General features: G+C 35.8%; 2 protein-coding genes across 6 annotated transcripts in view; one reads left to right on the forward strand and one right to left on the reverse strand.

Annotated features, from left to right (window-relative positions):
- LOC306879108 (FERM, ARHGEF and pleckstrin domain-containing protein 2-like) overlaps positions 1–3,131 on the forward strand; it is a 63,951-nt gene extending 60,820 nt beyond the window's left edge. For all 4 annotated transcript variants that reach the window (XM_079431823.1, XM_079431820.1, XM_079431822.1 and 1 more), the window contains one exon: positions 627–3,131. In XM_079431823.1, the coding sequence (XP_079287949.1) occupies positions 627–720 (94 nt within the window). In that variant the 3' untranslated portion in view covers positions 721–3,131. The remainder of the gene's footprint in view (positions 1–626) is intronic.
- Positions 3,115–16,555, reverse strand: LOC306879109 (serine/threonine-protein kinase 25-like). 2 transcript variants are annotated; one of them, XM_079431825.1, is made up of 11 exons: positions 16,240–16,555; positions 11,683–11,913; positions 7,047–7,103; positions 6,795–6,903; positions 6,562–6,719; positions 6,192–6,377; positions 5,371–5,516; positions 5,173–5,281; positions 3,854–3,925; positions 3,626–3,762; positions 3,115–3,545 (listed from the first exon to the last, which is right to left on the reverse strand). In XM_079431825.1, the coding sequence occupies exons 1-11, from the start codon at positions 16,267–16,269 to the stop codon at positions 3,515–3,517; spliced, it is 1,266 nt and encodes a 421-aa protein (XP_079287951.1). In that variant the 5' UTR covers positions 16,270–16,555; the 3' UTR covers positions 3,115–3,514. The 2 variants fall into 2 exon arrangements, with proteins under 2 accessions (XP_079287951.1, XP_079287950.1); XM_079431824.1 differs by having other exon boundaries at positions 3,115–3,426; positions 16,240–16,550.
- Positions 16,556–18,617: the final 2,062 nt, after the last annotated feature.

An 18,617-nucleotide genomic window follows, 5' to 3' on the forward strand; every position in this document is an offset into this window, starting at 1 on the left:
CAGTCTTCAGTGTCACATGATCTTTCAGACATCAGTCTAATATGCTGATTTGGTGCTCAAGACACACTTTGATTATAATCAATGTTGAAAACAGCTGTGCTGATGCTTTTTGTGGAAACCATGATGCATTTTTTTCAGGATTCTTTGAATAGAAAGTTAAAAAAAGAAGAACCCTATAGTCTCGTGGGCAGCGCTTCGACACATAGCACTGTTGTGCTTCGGGCATCCCGAGTTCAAATCCCAGCTCAATCCCTCTCTCTCCCACTTTACTTCCTGTCTACCAACTGTCCTTTCAAAATAAAGGCAAAAAATCTGCTTAAATATGAAATATTGTATATTATAAATGCCTTTTAATCAATCCAATGCATCCTTTTTCTGAATGCAAGTATTAATTTGTTTCATAAAAAAAAAAAAAACTTACTGACCCCAAATGTTTGAACAGTGCTGTATGTTATTATTATTCGCAAATAATTGCTTACATTTTTACTAATAAAACAGACAAGTATTTTTATTACTGTTTAATATTGATATTTTTGATGTATTATTAATGCTAAATGAACAGCAGAAATAACAAAAGAAAGAAGTGACTATTTGGTATGCTAAAACATGCTGGAATTTGTCTGCAGATGGATGGAGGTGATCAAAAGTGCAGCGAGCTCCGCGGGACGCATGAGTCTGCTTGTACCCAAAGGCCCAGCAGAGATGAACGGGGGAAGCTGAGTGTGTCAGACTGATCTCCTGGAGCTGAGGGCTGGGCCCACTGTCTGCCAGGACCAAACACACCATCATCATTTTATCCTTTCTGATTTGTGGCTCTGAGAAGCATCATCATCATAATAACTTGATTCTTGACTCTGGATTGTTAGCTCTCTGCTTGCTGGGAGTTTGAGCTGCTTATTGAAACCTCGGACCGAAGAAGTTGGTTGGAAAGTAAGCGCTCTGTAATTCTCTTCTCGAAATCTTCTTGTTTTCTTGCTAATGAAACAAAAAGTGGTGTCTTGCTTTTCCAGAACCACATTAGCCTGAAAGAATTCTTATAGAAATGCATTAGACTGAATTAAGTTACGTTTGTGTTTATCTTGCTAAGGTTACACTTATTGCTGTATTCAGGTTTTAAGGTCTTTGCTAAGATGAATCTGTCATTAGGATGATATTTAATGACTCTTGTTACTCCAGTTTGTTCAGTAGAAATCTAGTCCCACAGGACTACAAAAATGCTTTGTATTATTTGTCCTGGGACAGCATGACTGAATACTACTGAATGGAGTGTTGACAAACAGAGGGTTTGTATTAAGTCCAGCTGGTGCAGTAAGTGAGATGAAGGACTAGTGCTGTAAAAAGTGTCTCGCTGATTTAAAAACAATGTAACGTTGGTCAGAGAGCACGTTTACAGGGCGTAGCTCAGAAACTGGAGTTCTATGATCGAGCGCCTTCGCACTTTTAAAGGGCTGAGGGTGAGATGTTGGTACAGGAAGGGATCAGATAGGCATAGAGATGTTATTTTGATGATGAGGCAGCTGAATTGGCTTGTACAGTATGTGCTGTTCTCTTCCAGCATAGGTTAAAGCATGTCTTGAAGGTCATTATTAAGCGACTGTTGCTATTTAGGGGATTTTTACGTTCTGATCCATTGATTTTTGATCTCACAGCATTGATTTTCTTTAAGATAAATATCTGATTAGTATTCAGATTTAAAGTGAAGACTGACCAAAAAATATTCACTAACCAAACTAAATGTAATGTTTTAAATGATGTATTCACAAATGTCACTAGTTTTGATTTTTGAGATACTTTACAGATAATAAGCTCAAGTCTAAACTAACCCCCTTATGGGGGAAGAAGGTCATCTACAGTGTAATACTGCACTTTTCTTTCAGTTTCTGCCCTTCTGAAGAGGAAATGATTCTGGTGAAGTTGAAGTTTTGTCAAAGTTGAAGTTAAACCAACAATGCAAGATGTTCTCAGTCAGCCACTAAATCCTAAAATAAAAAACTGCCTGTTCCCCTTTTATTATATTGTATATGTGATATTTTTTTTAAACATTAATAATTAATTTACAAGTTCTTTCCCTATGATCTATTGATAAACATGTTTTCCTTTTCTTTTTTACTACCAATATGTTTTGCGAGGCTTATCTCACTATATATGTGTTACGATCTCGTTGTGTTGGAAGGCCAGTTGAGTTATTTGTTGTTTTAGTAGCATGATGAAGTTCCGCAGTATGTGTGACAGTGTTATGTTTACTTATCGGCTTCACTTTATGAAGACAGATCTGTACGACATCTGATTTGGGAGATTTATTTTGCCTCTTTTTGCATTATTGGTTGTATTTATAAGGCTTTTGGCTTTGTCCGTTCAACATGCTGTACAGGGTCCAACCAAAGACCTGAAGAAGTCTTGCATAAGCCTGAAAAGGTTGGCCAAAGTTAGTCTGCCACACATTAAGCAGTGTTGTTTTGTGTACTCATAACACTATACTGTAAGCAGCTATCATCTCGACATGAGCTCAGCTAGTCAAACCCCTCTTAATTCACTAATGCACTGTGTGGGCTCATGGTCTCCACCCTTTTTTGTACATTTTATGCAAGGACTGGAATCATTTTCTTCCTGGTTTTCTGTATCTGGCAATAAGAGGGTTGGATAAACGGTTGATTTCCATCCCGGATTGCTAAGCACGAGAAAAGGGAGTTTACTCAAAGACCTTAGTTTCCTGTCTCATTCTGAGAGGCACTAAACTGAGTTTTGATGAAATCGCTTCTCTCCAGCTTTTACTATTTATTTTGTGTAGCATGTTGCTGAGGCATTGCTCCTGTAAACACCGCATGTAGTAAGTTTCATGTTATGACATTGAAGGGATATCAAATAAAACTGAACTGTGTAAACATTTAATTCTCTTTTTGTCCCATTTATAGGGTTAGTTCATATAAAAATAATAATCGTTACTAGTAACCCACCCTGTATGAGTTTGTTCATCTTTAAAACACAAATGAAGACATTTTAATGAGAACTGAGATTTCTGTCCCTCCAATGAAATTTTAATTGAACTATCCCTTTAAACTTTTTCCTACATTTCCCCATGTAATTTATGTCCTACATGCAAACATAAGAAATAAACACTTTTTACACTAGTTTATTTACATTTCAATGTACTTAATGCAATTTAATGGAATACACACAAAACTGGTTCATCATTTTATATTTTACATTTCATTTTAGACATTTCAAAAATTATATAAAGTAAACTGTAAAAACATCTCATAATACAAGCTGGAATGGAATGACTGGTGGTGTTCAGCTGAAGGAGCAGGTGGGCATAGAGGACCGGCTCATGAAGAGATCAGGATAGTCTTTCCATCGGACGGGGCTGACCAGCAGTCAGTCGGACCTCATCGTTTTGAAGGCATGCTGTTTCCATTGAGTGTAAACCTGCAGGGTTGAGACAAAGGAAGTCTCAGAGTTCACTCCTGCGGAAGATTCAGCACCGCATGCAAGTGCCACAGCGCAGCACAATATCTTATAGCATTGAATCAGCATGACCTGAAAAACTGGCATAATCAGAAAGTCAAAATACAATTAGACACTGTGTGTACAGACACATAGGCAAGACTGTATATTAAATGTTTACCTGCACACTCTCTCCATAATGTTATTGAGTAAACAGTCAGAGATTCCAGGGCTGGACTTCTCTGCAAGGCTGAATGCGTTTTCCAGCTCCTCCAGGGCACATACAAAGCTCCCGCTAACACGCCGCTTCTCCTTCAGCTGCATACAGAACATAATCCACGTGTTAACTTGATGTTAAAGCAGGAGATCCAGGCTCACTTACATAAATGTACGTTTTTGAATTCTTTACCTCTCTGAAGATGGGTGTGATGAGCGTTTTTAGAGACGGTGACTTTGGCTGCCTCTTCATAACGTCTGATGTCTGTTAAACAAAACAAAAAGAGAATAATTTCAGCTGTATTTACTTTTTTTTTTTTTTTTTTGATTGCACCCCATATATATATATATATAATGATAGTTAACCTGTGTTTTTTTTTTTTTTTTTTTTTTTTTTACAAGTTTGTATTTTGATGACATTTGAGATGTATTTGTTATACTACAGGTGAATTCCAAATGAACCGCCAAAGTCAAGTCAGAAAAGAAATACAAAATTAGTATTACTGGTCATCAGTGCTGCCTTTGATACTATTAACATTCTCTTTGGTAGGCTCAACAATTATGATGGCATTAATGGAATTTAATTGAATTTTTCAAATCATACTTACCTGACAGTTATCAATTTGTAGCAGTAAACAAAGAGATGTCATATCAATCACAAGTTTGGTATGGAGTACCGCAAGGCTCAGTACTAGGGCTAAATATTTTAATCGACTATAGAGTGCAACAGTCAGGGTTCCGAAAGTAAAAAGCCCATCAATTTTCTCCATAGGGGAACTGATTTTGAACAATAACTTATACTAACTAAATAAATGTATATTTAACATCTTTACATACATTTTTTTACATATATCTGCATTGTTTTTAATTCAATAGTCATTTGTGATTCTCCGTGGGATTTTAGAGTTCTTTCCCTCATTAAAGCTGTTCAGTACACAGTCTTGTACCTCTGTTAGTTTTGTCCAGTTTTCTAATATTGTCTGTGCTTCAAATGAAAGTTTATAATGTTGTGATTTTTTTTTCTTCTTTTTTTCTTGTATCTGGCTGGTTTGGTTCATAGCTTGTAAGTCTCAAATACTTCTTTTAAATCATTATCGGAAAATACTTCTTGAACCAAGATGGCTGAACAGTGGACAGGCACCGTTGCAATCACAATATGGCTCCCCTATATACGTAAGACTGTACATGATTCTTTTAAACAAATTAATATTTAAAATTAAGTCTATTACACTTACTCTTTGTTTACTTTGATTTTTATAGTGCATTACATATTTCAGAGCCTCCTTAAAAATGCAGATTAAATATAGCCAGATCTGTCCCATTTGACATGTACTATCAAAGGCAGCTCTGATGCAACTTTAATTTAATTCATGTATCGCAACTAAAATTACTGTGTGAACATGCTCCCTCTGTGGCACTACAAAGTCTGTTTAACCATCCTTTATGCCCTCTATATAGTACAGATTATGTGCTGCTTTTGTGTTGGCTTTGCTGACTTTAGAACATATTTACCTTATTGTCTAAATGATTGAAACCTCTCTGTAACTTGTTCATGGAAGTGGGCCGCACAGTGGGGAAAGTCCACATTGGACACTGGTCCCTGTCATCCCCCTCCCCATCCCTGGGTGAAAACACACAGAGTAAACATACTGTATGCAAACTTCACAGGTTTGCTGATCGCTCATCTAGGAATGTAAAGCACACACATACATGTCAGAGTCATCAGAGCTTGATTCGTCCCCGTGGCCCTCTGACTTCCAGCGGCGGTATCGATCAATAAGCTCTGCCAGGTATGAGGTTTTCTTGGTGTAGCGGGTGATGAACTTGTGTTTCAGAAGCTCTTTGGTTGTCGGTCTCTGTTGGATGCGAACAGTATATCATAAAAACTAAAAGCAGTTTGCCTCATGTTTTAAAGTTTAATTAGCCCGTTTATACTAAAAGCTAATGGCATCACTGGTGAAGTTTTAATAGAATTACAGGTATTACAGTTCTATACAATAAATCAATAATTATTTTTATATGACATTATTTTGTACGCCATTGACCAATAAAAATGGCAGATTTTGCCTAAATAAAAAAAATAATTTTAAATTCTACAAGTGAATTTAGGCATCAAAACATTATGCACCGTTAAAAAAAAAATCATTTTGAGATTGATAAAGATTACATTTAATAGTGCTATTAAATTATATGTATTTTTAAAAATTAGCTTTAAGCATCAGATGACGGCATTAGATCTTAAAAATAAGCAAAAATTATCTAAAATCAATTACTGTTTCATTTATTTTTTAATTATATTTAAGTCAATATTAAAATTAATATATAGATAGATAGATAGATAGATAGATACACACACACACACACACACACACAGAGGTATATGTGTATACACACATACATTTTTTTTTTTTTTTTACTGATAACCAATATGGTACCAATATGTTGTACATCACTAAATAGATTTTTTTTAATTAATAATAATAAAGGTACTAAAACAAATTAAATAAAGGTATTAAAAAAGAGGTACTAACAAATCGTGGATCTTTATTGAGACAAGCCTCAACAAAGTCCTTAAAGGCTTTGCTGTAGGACCCTTCCAGCGTGGGTGGGTTATTTTTAGGGATGAGGAACAAGACTCTCATGGGGTGAAGTTCTGAGTTGGGTGGCTCTCCTTTAGCCAGCTCGATGGCTGTGATACCCAATGACCAGATGTCAGCCTAAGACACAGGAAAGAAAAAAGGGCAAAAAAAAGTGGGGGTCAGTACTTGTGCCATCTGTCTGTCTCTGAATATTTAATTGAGCTTATTTTCATCACGCAACAAGCAGTCTTCACTAGTTAACAGATGTTCACGTGGAGAACTTGAACATGATACCTGTTAGCTAAATGACAAGTACTTGTACCTTGAAGTCATATGCAGACTGTTTGATAACCTCTGGTGCCATCCAAAATGGAGTTCCTACAAATGTGTTTCTCTTAATTTGTGTGTCTGTTAACTGGCCAGCCACTCCAAAGTCTGCCAGCTTGACTTCTCCATGTTCAGAGAGTAACACATTGGCCGCTGTAGGAAAAAGCAGGGTTATTTCTGTAGGGACACTTCACAGAGCTAAAATGAACTAATGTTTTGCAGACTAACCTTTGATATCTCTATGAATCTTCCTCTCTGAGTGGAGGTAGTCGAGTCCTTTCAGTATTTCTTTGAGAATGGTGGCGATATATGCTTCTTCCAAAGGTCCCGGCCTTAGCTGTGCACAAACAAATTACAGGATGTTAAATATAGTGACATTTCCTGTGCCCTTGACATTTTCCAGAGTCTTTTTCCCTTTAATTTTCCGACATTATTCCTCACTTTAAAAAACCCACAAATATAATGAAAAGACCAACTCACTAGGTCCAGAGCCGATCCACCTCCCAAATATTCCATGATTATCCAAAGCTTAGAGCCCTGAAAAACACAACAAACCAAAAAAAATTATAATTAAGTTGTACAAAAAATTCAACTGATGTTTTTAGTATTATAACTGATGAATTTTAGTATTATTTATATACTTTTATAGTATTTGTTAAGATTTTGAATGAGCTTTTATTTTTGTTTTCGGTTCTCAATTTTGTTTTGTGCGTTTGTCATTTTCATGATAAAAATTTGATAACACTTTACTTAAAGCCTTTATAAAATGCATTATAAAAGTAGTTTTAATACATTATTTATGCTTTGTAATGCGTTGTATGATCTCATGACTAAATGTAACCACAGTTAGAATTCACTATAATACTTACTTATTAAATATTTTTACACCTTTAGAAAGTATAATGCACTAAAACATGACAAACAAATCTACAGGTGCATCTCAATAAATTAGAATGTCGTGGAAAAGTTAATTTATTTCAGTAATTCAACTCAAATTGTGAAACTCGTGTATTAAATAAATTCAATGCACACAGACTGAAGTAGTTTAAGTCTTTGGTTCTTTTAATTGTGATGATTTAGGCTCACATTTAACAAAAACCCACCAATTCACTATCTCAACAAATTAGAATACTTCATAAACCAATAAAAAAAAACATTTTTAGTGAATTGTTGGCCTTCTGGAAAGTATGTTCATTTACTGTATATGTACTCAATACTTGGTAGGGGCTCCTTTTGCTTTAATGACTGCCTCAATGCGGTGTGGCATGGAGGTGATCAGTTTGTGGCACTGCTGAGGTGGTATGGAAGCCCAGGTTGCTTTGATAGCGGCCTGCAGGTCATCTGCATTGTTGGGTCTGGTGTCTCTCATCTTCCTCTTGACAATATCCCATAGATTCTCTATGGGGTTCAGGTCAGGCGAGTTTGCTGGCCAATCAAGCACAGGAACACCATGGTCATTGAACCAGCTTTTGGTACCTTTGGCAGTGTGGGCAGGTGCCAAGTCCTGCTGGAAAATGAAATCAGCATCTCCATAAAGCTTGTCAGCAGAAGGAAGCATGAAGTGCTCTAAAATTTCCTGGTAGATGGCTGCGTTGACTGTGGACTTCAGAAAATACAGTAGACCAACACCAGCAGATGACATGGCAGCCCAAATCATCACTGACTGTGGAAACTTCAAACTGGACTTCAAGCAACATGGATTCTGTGCCTCTCCACTCTTCCTCCAGACTCTGGGACCTTGATTTCCAAATGAAAAGCAAAATTTACTTTCATCTGAAAAGAGGACTTTGGACCACTGAGCAACAGTCCAGTTCTTTTTCTCCACAGCCCAGGTAAGACGCTTCTGACATTGTCTCTGGTTCAGAAGTGGCTTGGTAGCCCTTTTCCTGAAGACGTCTGAGCGTGGTGACTCTAGATGCACTGACTCCAGCTTCAGTCTACTCCTTGTGAAGCTCTCACAAGTGTTTGAATCAGCTTTGCTTGACAGTATTCTCAAGCTTGCTGTCATCCATGTTGCTTGTGCACCTTTTCCTAACCAAATTCTTCCTTCCAGTCAACTTTGCATTTAATATGCTTTGATACAGCACTCTGTAAACAGCCACATCTTTCAGTAATGGCCCTCTGTGACTTACCCTCTTTGTGGAGGGCGTCAATGTTTGTCTTCTGGATCATTGCCAAGTCAGTAGTCTTCCCCATTATTGTGGTTTCAAAGAACAAGAGATACCCGGAATTTATTCTGTAGGGATGGTCATTAATTGAAACTCAAATGTAAATATTCTAATATTTTGAGATACTGATTTTTGACTTTCATCAGCTGTAAGCTCTAATCATCAAAATTAAAACAAAATAACTTTTGAAATGTTTTACTTTACATGCAATGAATCTAAAATATATGAAAGTTTCACTTTTTGAAATAGCTTACAAGAAAAAATGAACTTTCACGGCATTCTAATTTGAGATGCACCTGTAAATATTACTTTAACTTTGGTTACAATTATCTATAAAAAGGTATAATGCTTTACAATATATATTATGAATACCTTTATAATGCATTATACATAAAGGCTTTAAGTGTTAGTGTTTTATCTATATAATTTTCAATTTACAATTTCCATTTTAATAGCTTTAGTACTTCAATGTAAACATATTCCATTTACAGTATTTCTACTTATTTGTCAAGTTTTTCATTTAATATATATATTTTTAAGTTATTAGTTTTATTTAGTTATTAGTTATAGTTTCAGTTAACCATAGCAGCTATGGTTTGAGACACTGGTCACTCTCTACTTTTTCTGTCTGGAAAAAAACAGCTGAAAGTCTGGACGATTTAGTGTTTCATGGAAGAAAGTCAGTGACACTTTATAATAAAGTACCATGAACAAACAATGAATATTGTTAATTCATTCTTATTCCTAAAACAGGAACTCGTGTCAAATTTATATGACTGTGACAAAATGTATTTGTATATGTAGAAATGAAAATGTTTCCGTCTTAAACTATTGCTTATTTTTTGTTAATGATACCTTGTGCTTAAACTAATCTAATGCAGGGGCGTAGATTACGCGGGGGACGTGTCCCCCCCACTTTTTATAAAAAGTAAATTCGTCCCCCGCACTTTTTCATCGGACAGTTGTGTTCTCGACATGTTGAGGTTTTAATGGAGCAATGCAGAATGATTTAAAATTCAAAGAGACAGGATCATTTATACATGACGTTTACGTTTCCATGCCAATCAGTCACTCAGTTTGTGACGTCACGACATGCCCAGGCTCGCGCCCGCGGTCCCGCGCTGTATCCATCATTCATTAGAGGTCGAGATGAGTTCAAAGCAGCAAGAAACTCTTCACTCCTTTTTTACGAAAAAGTCAAGCAGTGTAAGTTGGCATGTGGTATCCGAATAGTGTTGCACAATGTTGAGTGACTCTGCCTATTGCTCTTGCTGAATAAATAGCAAGTTTTGATGTTCATTATATGGAGAAATAAAAAGCTGCCTGGACAAACATGCACTTATTTATTTTCAGTGTATTTTTCCGTAACTCTTTTGTAACGCCTTTTATTTTAACACGTATGTATGTTATCAGAACCCTTCAAATAAGAATAAAGATAATGTTGAACTGAGATTTTACAGCGTTTGCAGCATTGTGACACTCTGCCAATTCTACATGATGTAGGCCTATTTCAATCAAGTATGCAAGCACTGATCTGATACAGGACCGATCTTAATTTAGGGCTGCTCTGTCATTATTGCACTAATTTGACGTTTTTATGTGTTGTCAAGAATGAACAAGAAACAGTCAGCCTAGGTTTGTTAGAGCAGAATCAGGAGGACACACAGTGACAGGTGAGAAGAGTGGCTTTTAACACCTGGCTGTTTTTACATTGTATATAATCTATAATACACAAGTGTTTGTAGGATTATATATGGACCAATCATAGAAAACACATAATTAGTCAAATATAGAAAAATAAAAAATGACATTAGTATGATGAACAACTTCTCAGCTATCATTTTTAACTACAGTAGGTAATTATTAGCTTGCATATTGGTTGTTTATTAGTACTTAAGCACATATTAATTCTGTATTCTTCATGACCATATTCTGCATCCCATAATCCTAAACTTAACAACTACAACGACTACCTTACAAGCTATTAATAAGCAGTAGATGAAGAGTTTATTGAAGTAAAAGTCATAGTTAATAGTGAATATGTGTTTATCATTTATCAAGTGTTAAAAAATAATTTAGGATACAAATGATTGGTTACTGTCCAGCAGTGTACTTAATGTGTTATTTTCTTCTGTATGTCACTATTCCCTGTATGTAGATGTTTCAAACACTACTTTATTTGCTATAGACAGAGGCAGAAGTGCATTCACAGCTGAGAGTGAATGAGGCAGAGAGTTTCAGTGAGGCTTCAGAGGTAAAGATTATTTACAGCATTGTCTATGATAAGATATTTATTTTAACATAGACTAATCAGACTAATGTATAATAGAACAGAACAGAATAAAGAAGTATGTGAATGTGCAAGTATCCATTACTGTGTGCCATGCACTCTACATACAACACTCACAAAATACAGTTTGAAATATGTAAACAATAGTACCCTTATAAGGACATCTTTGTAACTTATACTCAAAAAGGTGCACATATAGAGTACCAATATGTACCGTAATGTACAACTATGAAACTTTTTGGGGTAAATAAGGTACAAAGATGTGCTTTTAAGGGTACTGTCCCAGTGACAAGCTGTTGTATTTCTTTCTTTTTCTTTTTTCTCTCTTTCTTTCCTTCTATTTTATAATCATATATAATAATATAATCATAAAGCATATTAAGCAAAAAGGTATGATTCAAAATAAAACCTGTCAATTAGACAAGGGTTAACTGAAAAAAAAAACAACAACAAAAAACAGGTATAACACTAGACATTCCGTCCCCCCCACTTTTGAAATGATGGCTACGCCCCTGATCTAATGTCATTGTAAAGTGTTACCAGGAAGTCATATGTTTTTTTGAAAGGATGGAATTTGAGTAAACTATTCCTTTAAAAATACAGAAATGTCATGTAACATAATAAGAGCTGTGTCTGAAAGAAAGAAATCTCCACAAACCGTCAGATAGGAGCCGTAGTATTTGGTGACATAAGGGCTGTCACACTGGCTGAGGACCGTGATCTCCTGCTGGATGTCTTCAATCTCATCCTCTGCTTCCTCCAAGTCAATAATCTTAATGGCCACTACCTCTTTTGTGCGGTTGTTTATTCCCTTGTATACCTCTCCAAAAGAGCCTTTACCAATTCGTTCCAATTTAGTGAAGTATTCCTCAGGATTCAAACGTGAATTCTAAAGAAAAACAAGAAAGATTTAAACATTCTTACCAGATAAGATTCAACATTGTGTTTTCTTTACGCAGGTGATTAACTTTATGTTGTCCTATTATTCAAGCAACAAATGCGGGAAGATCTACCCAATCATCACTCCACTGAAGGTCCGGAGAAGATGAGAATCTATAAAGAGAATTGTTAGAAACCCCATGTAGTTTTTTAAGCAATTTTTTCATTTTTCTGCTGTCTAACCACTAGGAAAATACTTGAAGCATCTGCTTCCTTGTTCGGTACAGCATGAAGATGAATTGTACTTACAATCCATCTGGAAGTGGCACTGTTTTATCAAAACAACAACAAGCTCTTCTGACGACAAGACTCAAAGTTCAGGTAATAAGACCTCCTCTTGGTATCAGCTCGACATCTGACTTCCGCATTCATCACATTTTTATTGCACTTTTCTAAAGCAATCAAAACGCAAACCTTTACTATTCTTGGTAGTACCACCCATTGAAGGCTCCATAAAATGAGCTCAACAGTATTTTTAACAATTCTCAGAAAGCGGAGTTAATTATTCTGCCAGCTACACCTGTGTGATCGGTGGGTGTGCTACTCTTTCGTCAAAGACACTCTGAGGTTCAACCCTCATCAAAACATAATACACTGCAATTATCATACTGACCTACAAAGCATGCGCATGGCCAACCTAACATAAACAGATGCCATCCATTATCATCTGGTTCAATTCAAAATAGCCCCACTGTCTCATATTTAATATAATGGTTTCACACTGGGAAAAATAGTGTTTTTCCTCGATTTTTCTCTGTGGTGGTGTCAAAAAAGTGTGATGTGAAGAAACTCAATACGATATAACAGTTGCGATCAGGGATGCATAATATAAATAAATGTTAACTGACCAATATTTCCATGGGCTTTGAGATTTTTGCAACCCTGTTACCAACATTTTGAGATATTTTGCAAAGCTCTAGCAATAAATGTTTAAGAAATGGCAAAATCACTCTGGACCCCTCACATCCAGCACACTGCCTCTTTGAACTGTTACCGTCTGGTCGACGCTACTGAGCTCTGAGCACCAGAACGACCAGACACAGGAACAGTTTCTTCACTCAGGCAATCCATCTCATGAACACTTGACAATAATTGTGGAACACACACTATTTATACACTTATAAACTTATTTATCTAACATACATACTTGGTCTACATTTCAATTTGCACACAACATACCTGTACAATACTGTCTATTGTTATATGCATGTACATATAATTGTCAATTTGTATATTGTTATTCCTTATTTACTTCTATTTTGTAATTCCTCTTTTTATTATCTGTGTTTTTTGTTCTGTCACTGGCATTCTGTAGCACTGTGGAAGCTTCTGTCACGAAAACAAATTCCTCATATGTATAAACATACCTGGCAATAAAGCTCATTCTGATTCTGAATTTTATTAGCTCGTGTGATAGGAAAAAAAAGTTTGCGCACGAGTGTTCTAATAAGCCAAGTTGAAACTTTTATTTATTACACGTAATGAACAGAACTGTGATTATTTCAAACCTACTGAAATACTTTTCATGCGATAGCAAAGGCGGAGCGTTGTTTCTGATATCAGGAGTGGGAAATGGTGAGCCCGGAGCGGAGTGATTATTAAATGCTTGAAGCGCGGAGGGGACATTGTTAGCGCTCCACTCCGCTCACATAGGCTACTCCTGCCGGACACCGCCACACAAATGTGGCTTTTTGTTAATGACTGTCCTACTACAGGATTTAACACCGAGTAACAGCTCACTACCAGTTACAAAAGACACTGTAACAGTCTGTCAGGCAATTGTAGTTGTATTTTTTATCAATTAATTTCTTAAATTATCCTTTGACTATGTTCTGGCCTGCCATCTAGTGTCAAATTTAGTTTTTTGGCCCAATGGCAAACTTACTTGCCGACCCCTAATGGAGTATTGTGAGATAGCAGGGTTGTTCAAAATGTGGGGAACAACTAAATAATAGCTATTATAAGTAGCCTAGCTACTATTATTAGTTAAATATATACTTTTAGTGATTACTTAGTGATAAAGAAAGAATGACAACAGACCAAAGTTCCCTTTGGAAGGGGTAGCCTACTGTCTGTTTCAAAATCAGAATACTAGATTGGAGCTGTAGTGTATTTTTTATAAATCATAGCGGCCATCATATCAGTTTTCAACCATGCAAAAAATAATAATTACCCGTTGTGATATTGCCCAAAATTTCAATTTCGGTGCACCCCGATTTGTGATCTATACTAAACACTATTAAAAAAATAGACTATTTTCTTAATTTACCTGGTATTTTTCTCCAAGAGGAACATCATGTAAGCATTGCCTACACTTTAGTTCACATTAGGTAAATGTCACACTTCTCTAAAAAATGCTGGGTTAAATATAACCCAGTGCTGGGTAAATATCGGACAGAACACATGCTGGGGTTGTTTTTAACCAATAGTTGGGTTAAATGTTTAACGCCGGGCTGTCCAAACTCGGTCCTGGAGGTCCAGTGTCCTGCAGAGTTTAGCTCCAACCCTAATTAACAGAAGTGGGACCAAGTCATTGTTTTGCAAGTCACAAGTAAGTCTTAAGTCTTTGCATTCAAGTCTCGAGTCAAGTCCCAAGTCAAGACAGACAAGTCCCAAGTCAAGTCCTGAGTCAATGCAGGCAAGTCCAAGTCGAGTTGCAAGTCCTCAATTTTAAGTTTCAAGTCCCAAACAAGTCATTAGTGCTATTTGCCCAAACGAGTGTCTACGTATAAATTACTACAGTAAATTTAAAGTTATTAATACTATAGTCTAGTAGGCCTAAGTATAATTATAAAGATATAATAATTAGTGGTGTTTCATTGAGTAATGAATCAATGTTAGGGTTAATGTAATATAGGCTTAAGTGAATGAATCATTTCTTTTAAGTCCACTTCAATATGTTAATGCTTCAGTTTTAATGAATCAATTGAGTCAAATATTTAATAACTTATCTACATAGGTCTAAAACATTTATGGCAGGCTACTTCAAGTCCTAAACTGATACGTTGATATTGAACGTTAATAAATAAAAAACAAGAAATTAAGCAGAAAAGTAAATAACAATAGTTCTAATACATATGTTAAATAAAAATAAGAAACCATCAGTGAATGGATTTTTGCATGTTTCATTTCATGGTTATAATGATCTTTGTTCCTTCACTATAGCCTATCAGGTTTAAGAAATGAGGCATGCAAAATTATTCACGGCAAAACTGTAGTTATTCAGACACAAATATAGGCTAAATGTATTTTGTGTTTTAAACAAGTTCATAATGATCACAGTTAGGCTTCTTACTCTTCTTCTTCATCTTATAAGTGGTTTATAGTGATTCTGTGTATTTTAAATATCTAAGACATATCCTAAACATGATGTGGATGAATACACTAACAAGCGCTGATTTAAGAGAGTCCCTCTCTGGCTCAGTGCCAAAACTGCGCTAATCATAGAGTGAGCATACGCGTAACCAGCCATTGATCAGAACCCTGTCTACACTGGACGCGCCGCGCCACAGCAGCTAAACCCATTGACACTGGACGCGACCATTAAAAATCATTGGAACTTTGTGTCATAAATAGAATGCAGCATTAGTTTACTGTCAGGGGTTTGTCGCGTTGCGCCGCATCGCTGATTATAATGGATTCTATTTTATTTTGTCGCGTCCGGTGCAGACACGGTTTAAAGTCTTGCCGAGTCCAAGTCAAGTCTCGAGTCATTGCTGTCAAAGTCGAGTCGCAAGTCTTGTTTGATTATGTCGAGTCAAGTCACAAGTCCTCAAATTGGCCCTACAGGACCGAGTTTGGACAGCCCTGGTTTAACCCAACCGGGTTATTTTACCCAGCGCTGGGTTGTATTTAACCCAACATTTTTTACACACAACAGCACAATGTACTGTATTCACTGTAAAAAAAATACATTTTCGAAGTTGTAAATAAATCAATTATTGGAGTAGCCTATGTTTTACAAGAAAATACTGTAGCCTAATATTTCGTTTAATGTGTTACTTTACCGTTTCTTTATAATTGTTTGTACAATTTACAAGCAATTTCGGAGTAAAAATTATGTAAATCCCACACCATTTTTTTCAGTGTAACTATACGTGTAGCTACTCATTATATAGTGGAATTTATCATTACAAAAGCTTACTATAGTACAAAGACACTGCAGCTAATGTTGAGTTCAATCATCATCCAAAAAGAGCAATAAGTAACTGTTATGTCTCAGTATGACATCCATGCCTGGAGGGCTTCAGGAGTCATCTTCATCTCTCTGGATTACCTGGTACCGAATGTTCTGAAGGTGTGCCATGTCCAGCTTAATCTACCTCCAATTCGGGGGTTCTTCTCAGATTTTTCCTCTTTCTCTCCTTCTTGGACAGTCACCTACCAAAGGAACAGCTTGTTCCCAATCCACGCCTCTCTAAGTCATTCCAGTGGATCAGGCTGACCAGCTCTATGGTTTACAAGGATTTTAATATATAATCCTGTCCAAACATCAGAGCAGACACTCAGTCTTTGGTATGGATGTTTTTACGGCTTATGCTCTGCACAGGAGACTCCCTCTGTCTATGAAACCCCGCTACTCTGACTAAGAGAGAGGAATTGTGTTCAGCGCATGCGTGACAATATCCTTCAAAACCCAAAGACTGCTGGGAACCGTAGTTTTTCACTCACCACGCTGCATATTATAGTGTGTTTTTGGAGGTTATGCAACAAATAATATTTTTTAGAGAGATGTAACCATTATTAAAAGGGACATAATGCATGAGACAAAGGAGTGCTATTTCAGTTTTCAGTTCATTTTGTGTTCAGTCAGAACATGACCTGCATTGCTTTGATAGTCAGTTTGAACTGGCCTGTTTCTATACCAAAATTTTGATCCCTTTGTCTGTATGAATTTTCTTAGTGGTCACAGTGGTTGTATATTCTGCCAAATTTCTTTTCTATTTAGGGACACTTATGTCCTGTTTATTTTCAGTTTTGTGATCTTAAATATTTTTCTTTTTGTTTTATATTTTGTATAATAGCTTCATATCACATTTTACACTTGCTTTTCTTTTAATGTTGATACAACTAAACTGTTGCTTAATTGATAAAAATGTAGCCTAGACATTACATCCATAGACCTTTAAATCAGAGTTTCAAAATACACAGTGCCCTTCATGCTTTGTTTGTATCCTTAAAAAAGTTTCTTGAAGGTAATTATCATTTTAAATGTTTTTCTAATGTTTTAATTTGGTTCCTTGTGACTATATATATATATAAGTCATTGTATTTTTTTCTGTCAGAAGTTGTAAAGGAGGCCAAATTTCTGCTTTAATCCACTTTTACTGTCAAACAGGAGGCATTTTCACCTCACAGCAAGATTACATTGATTTAATCTTTTTTATGATTCTGAGTCTGTTTTCCTGTTAATTTATTTTCAGTTTATTTTCCGTTTAAAAATGTCAAATATTTCCAGATCACTATCGGTTATGGATGTTCTTGTAAACATAAGGAAATCATTTTGTGGTACTAAGGAAATGATTTTGTTGTTATAGCATAGCTTCCTTTTTTCCCCTGCAGGGAGCAGTATTGTACAAAAATATTGTCCAAAGCAAAGATAAATATATTTTCATTTATTTCAAGGTACAAAATAATTGTTGATTTGTAAACTGACAAGATTTTATTTGTATCTCTGATGACCAGTTATCCTATCTCTGTTTTGATTTTGAAAAGGCAGATATGAAGAAGGAACCTAACTGATGAGAAGTCATGCATGCAGGCAGAGGCATGAGTTTCTGCAGAAAACTTAAGCATTATTCCTCAGAGGTGTGGTGTGATACAACTTACTGAAGATTACTAGTCTCTACTAGTCTCTACAGTGTCTCATTATTCTCTGGAAATGAATGAAATGTAAACTATGGCAGCAGTAGCCTAACATTGGCCTCCATCTGTCTGTATTCAGTTGTGCTTTAACAAGATAAACTGTCACAAGCTTTTTTTAATAGGCCTTAGAATCAGATAGAATATTTTAGTTTTTAAATTGGGATACAGAGGAAGCCTCAAATGTGGTCAGAAAAAAGGAACTGTATCATTGTGTGCCACTTCAGCTTTCAACTCATAATGTTCCTATGTTGAACTCGTTCTACTTTTTGTTCTTTTCTGTCTCTGTTTTTAAGGAAGTTCACTGTATTGTGCTTGAATAAGCCTTTTTATTATACTCCATCAGTGAATCAGTTATTCAACATTGGAAATTTGATGTGTTTTGCATATTCCTGCTTAGAAGGAATTACTAGACATGTCAAAACAAATCTTGGTTTAATGTGTTTCTTTGGGAAAGCCGTTGTTTCGGATGGGTGGGTGGCTCTAATGAACTGACACACTTAGAGCAAAAACAGTCAAGACTTGCAAAACAACTCTATCAAAGATGGTGGGTGGAACTGGAGTAACATGACCCTTTTTTGTTCAACAACTACTGTATGCACATTAAAATATATTTTACAAACATTTTATACACAAAACTGTCCTTGTTAAAGGTTGACCTAGATAGATAGATAGATAGATAGATAGATAGATAGATAGATAGATAGATAGATAGATAGATAGATAGATTAATTTAATTTTAACATTAATTTGTGCCTTTTTTAACGTGTTTTAATGACAAAAAAGCCTTCT

Source organism: Barbus barbus (genome assembly GCF_936440315.1).
Source record: "Barbus barbus genome assembly, chromosome: 13".
Classification (NCBI taxonomy): Eukaryota; Metazoa; Chordata; class Actinopteri; order Cypriniformes; family Cyprinidae; genus Barbus; species Barbus barbus.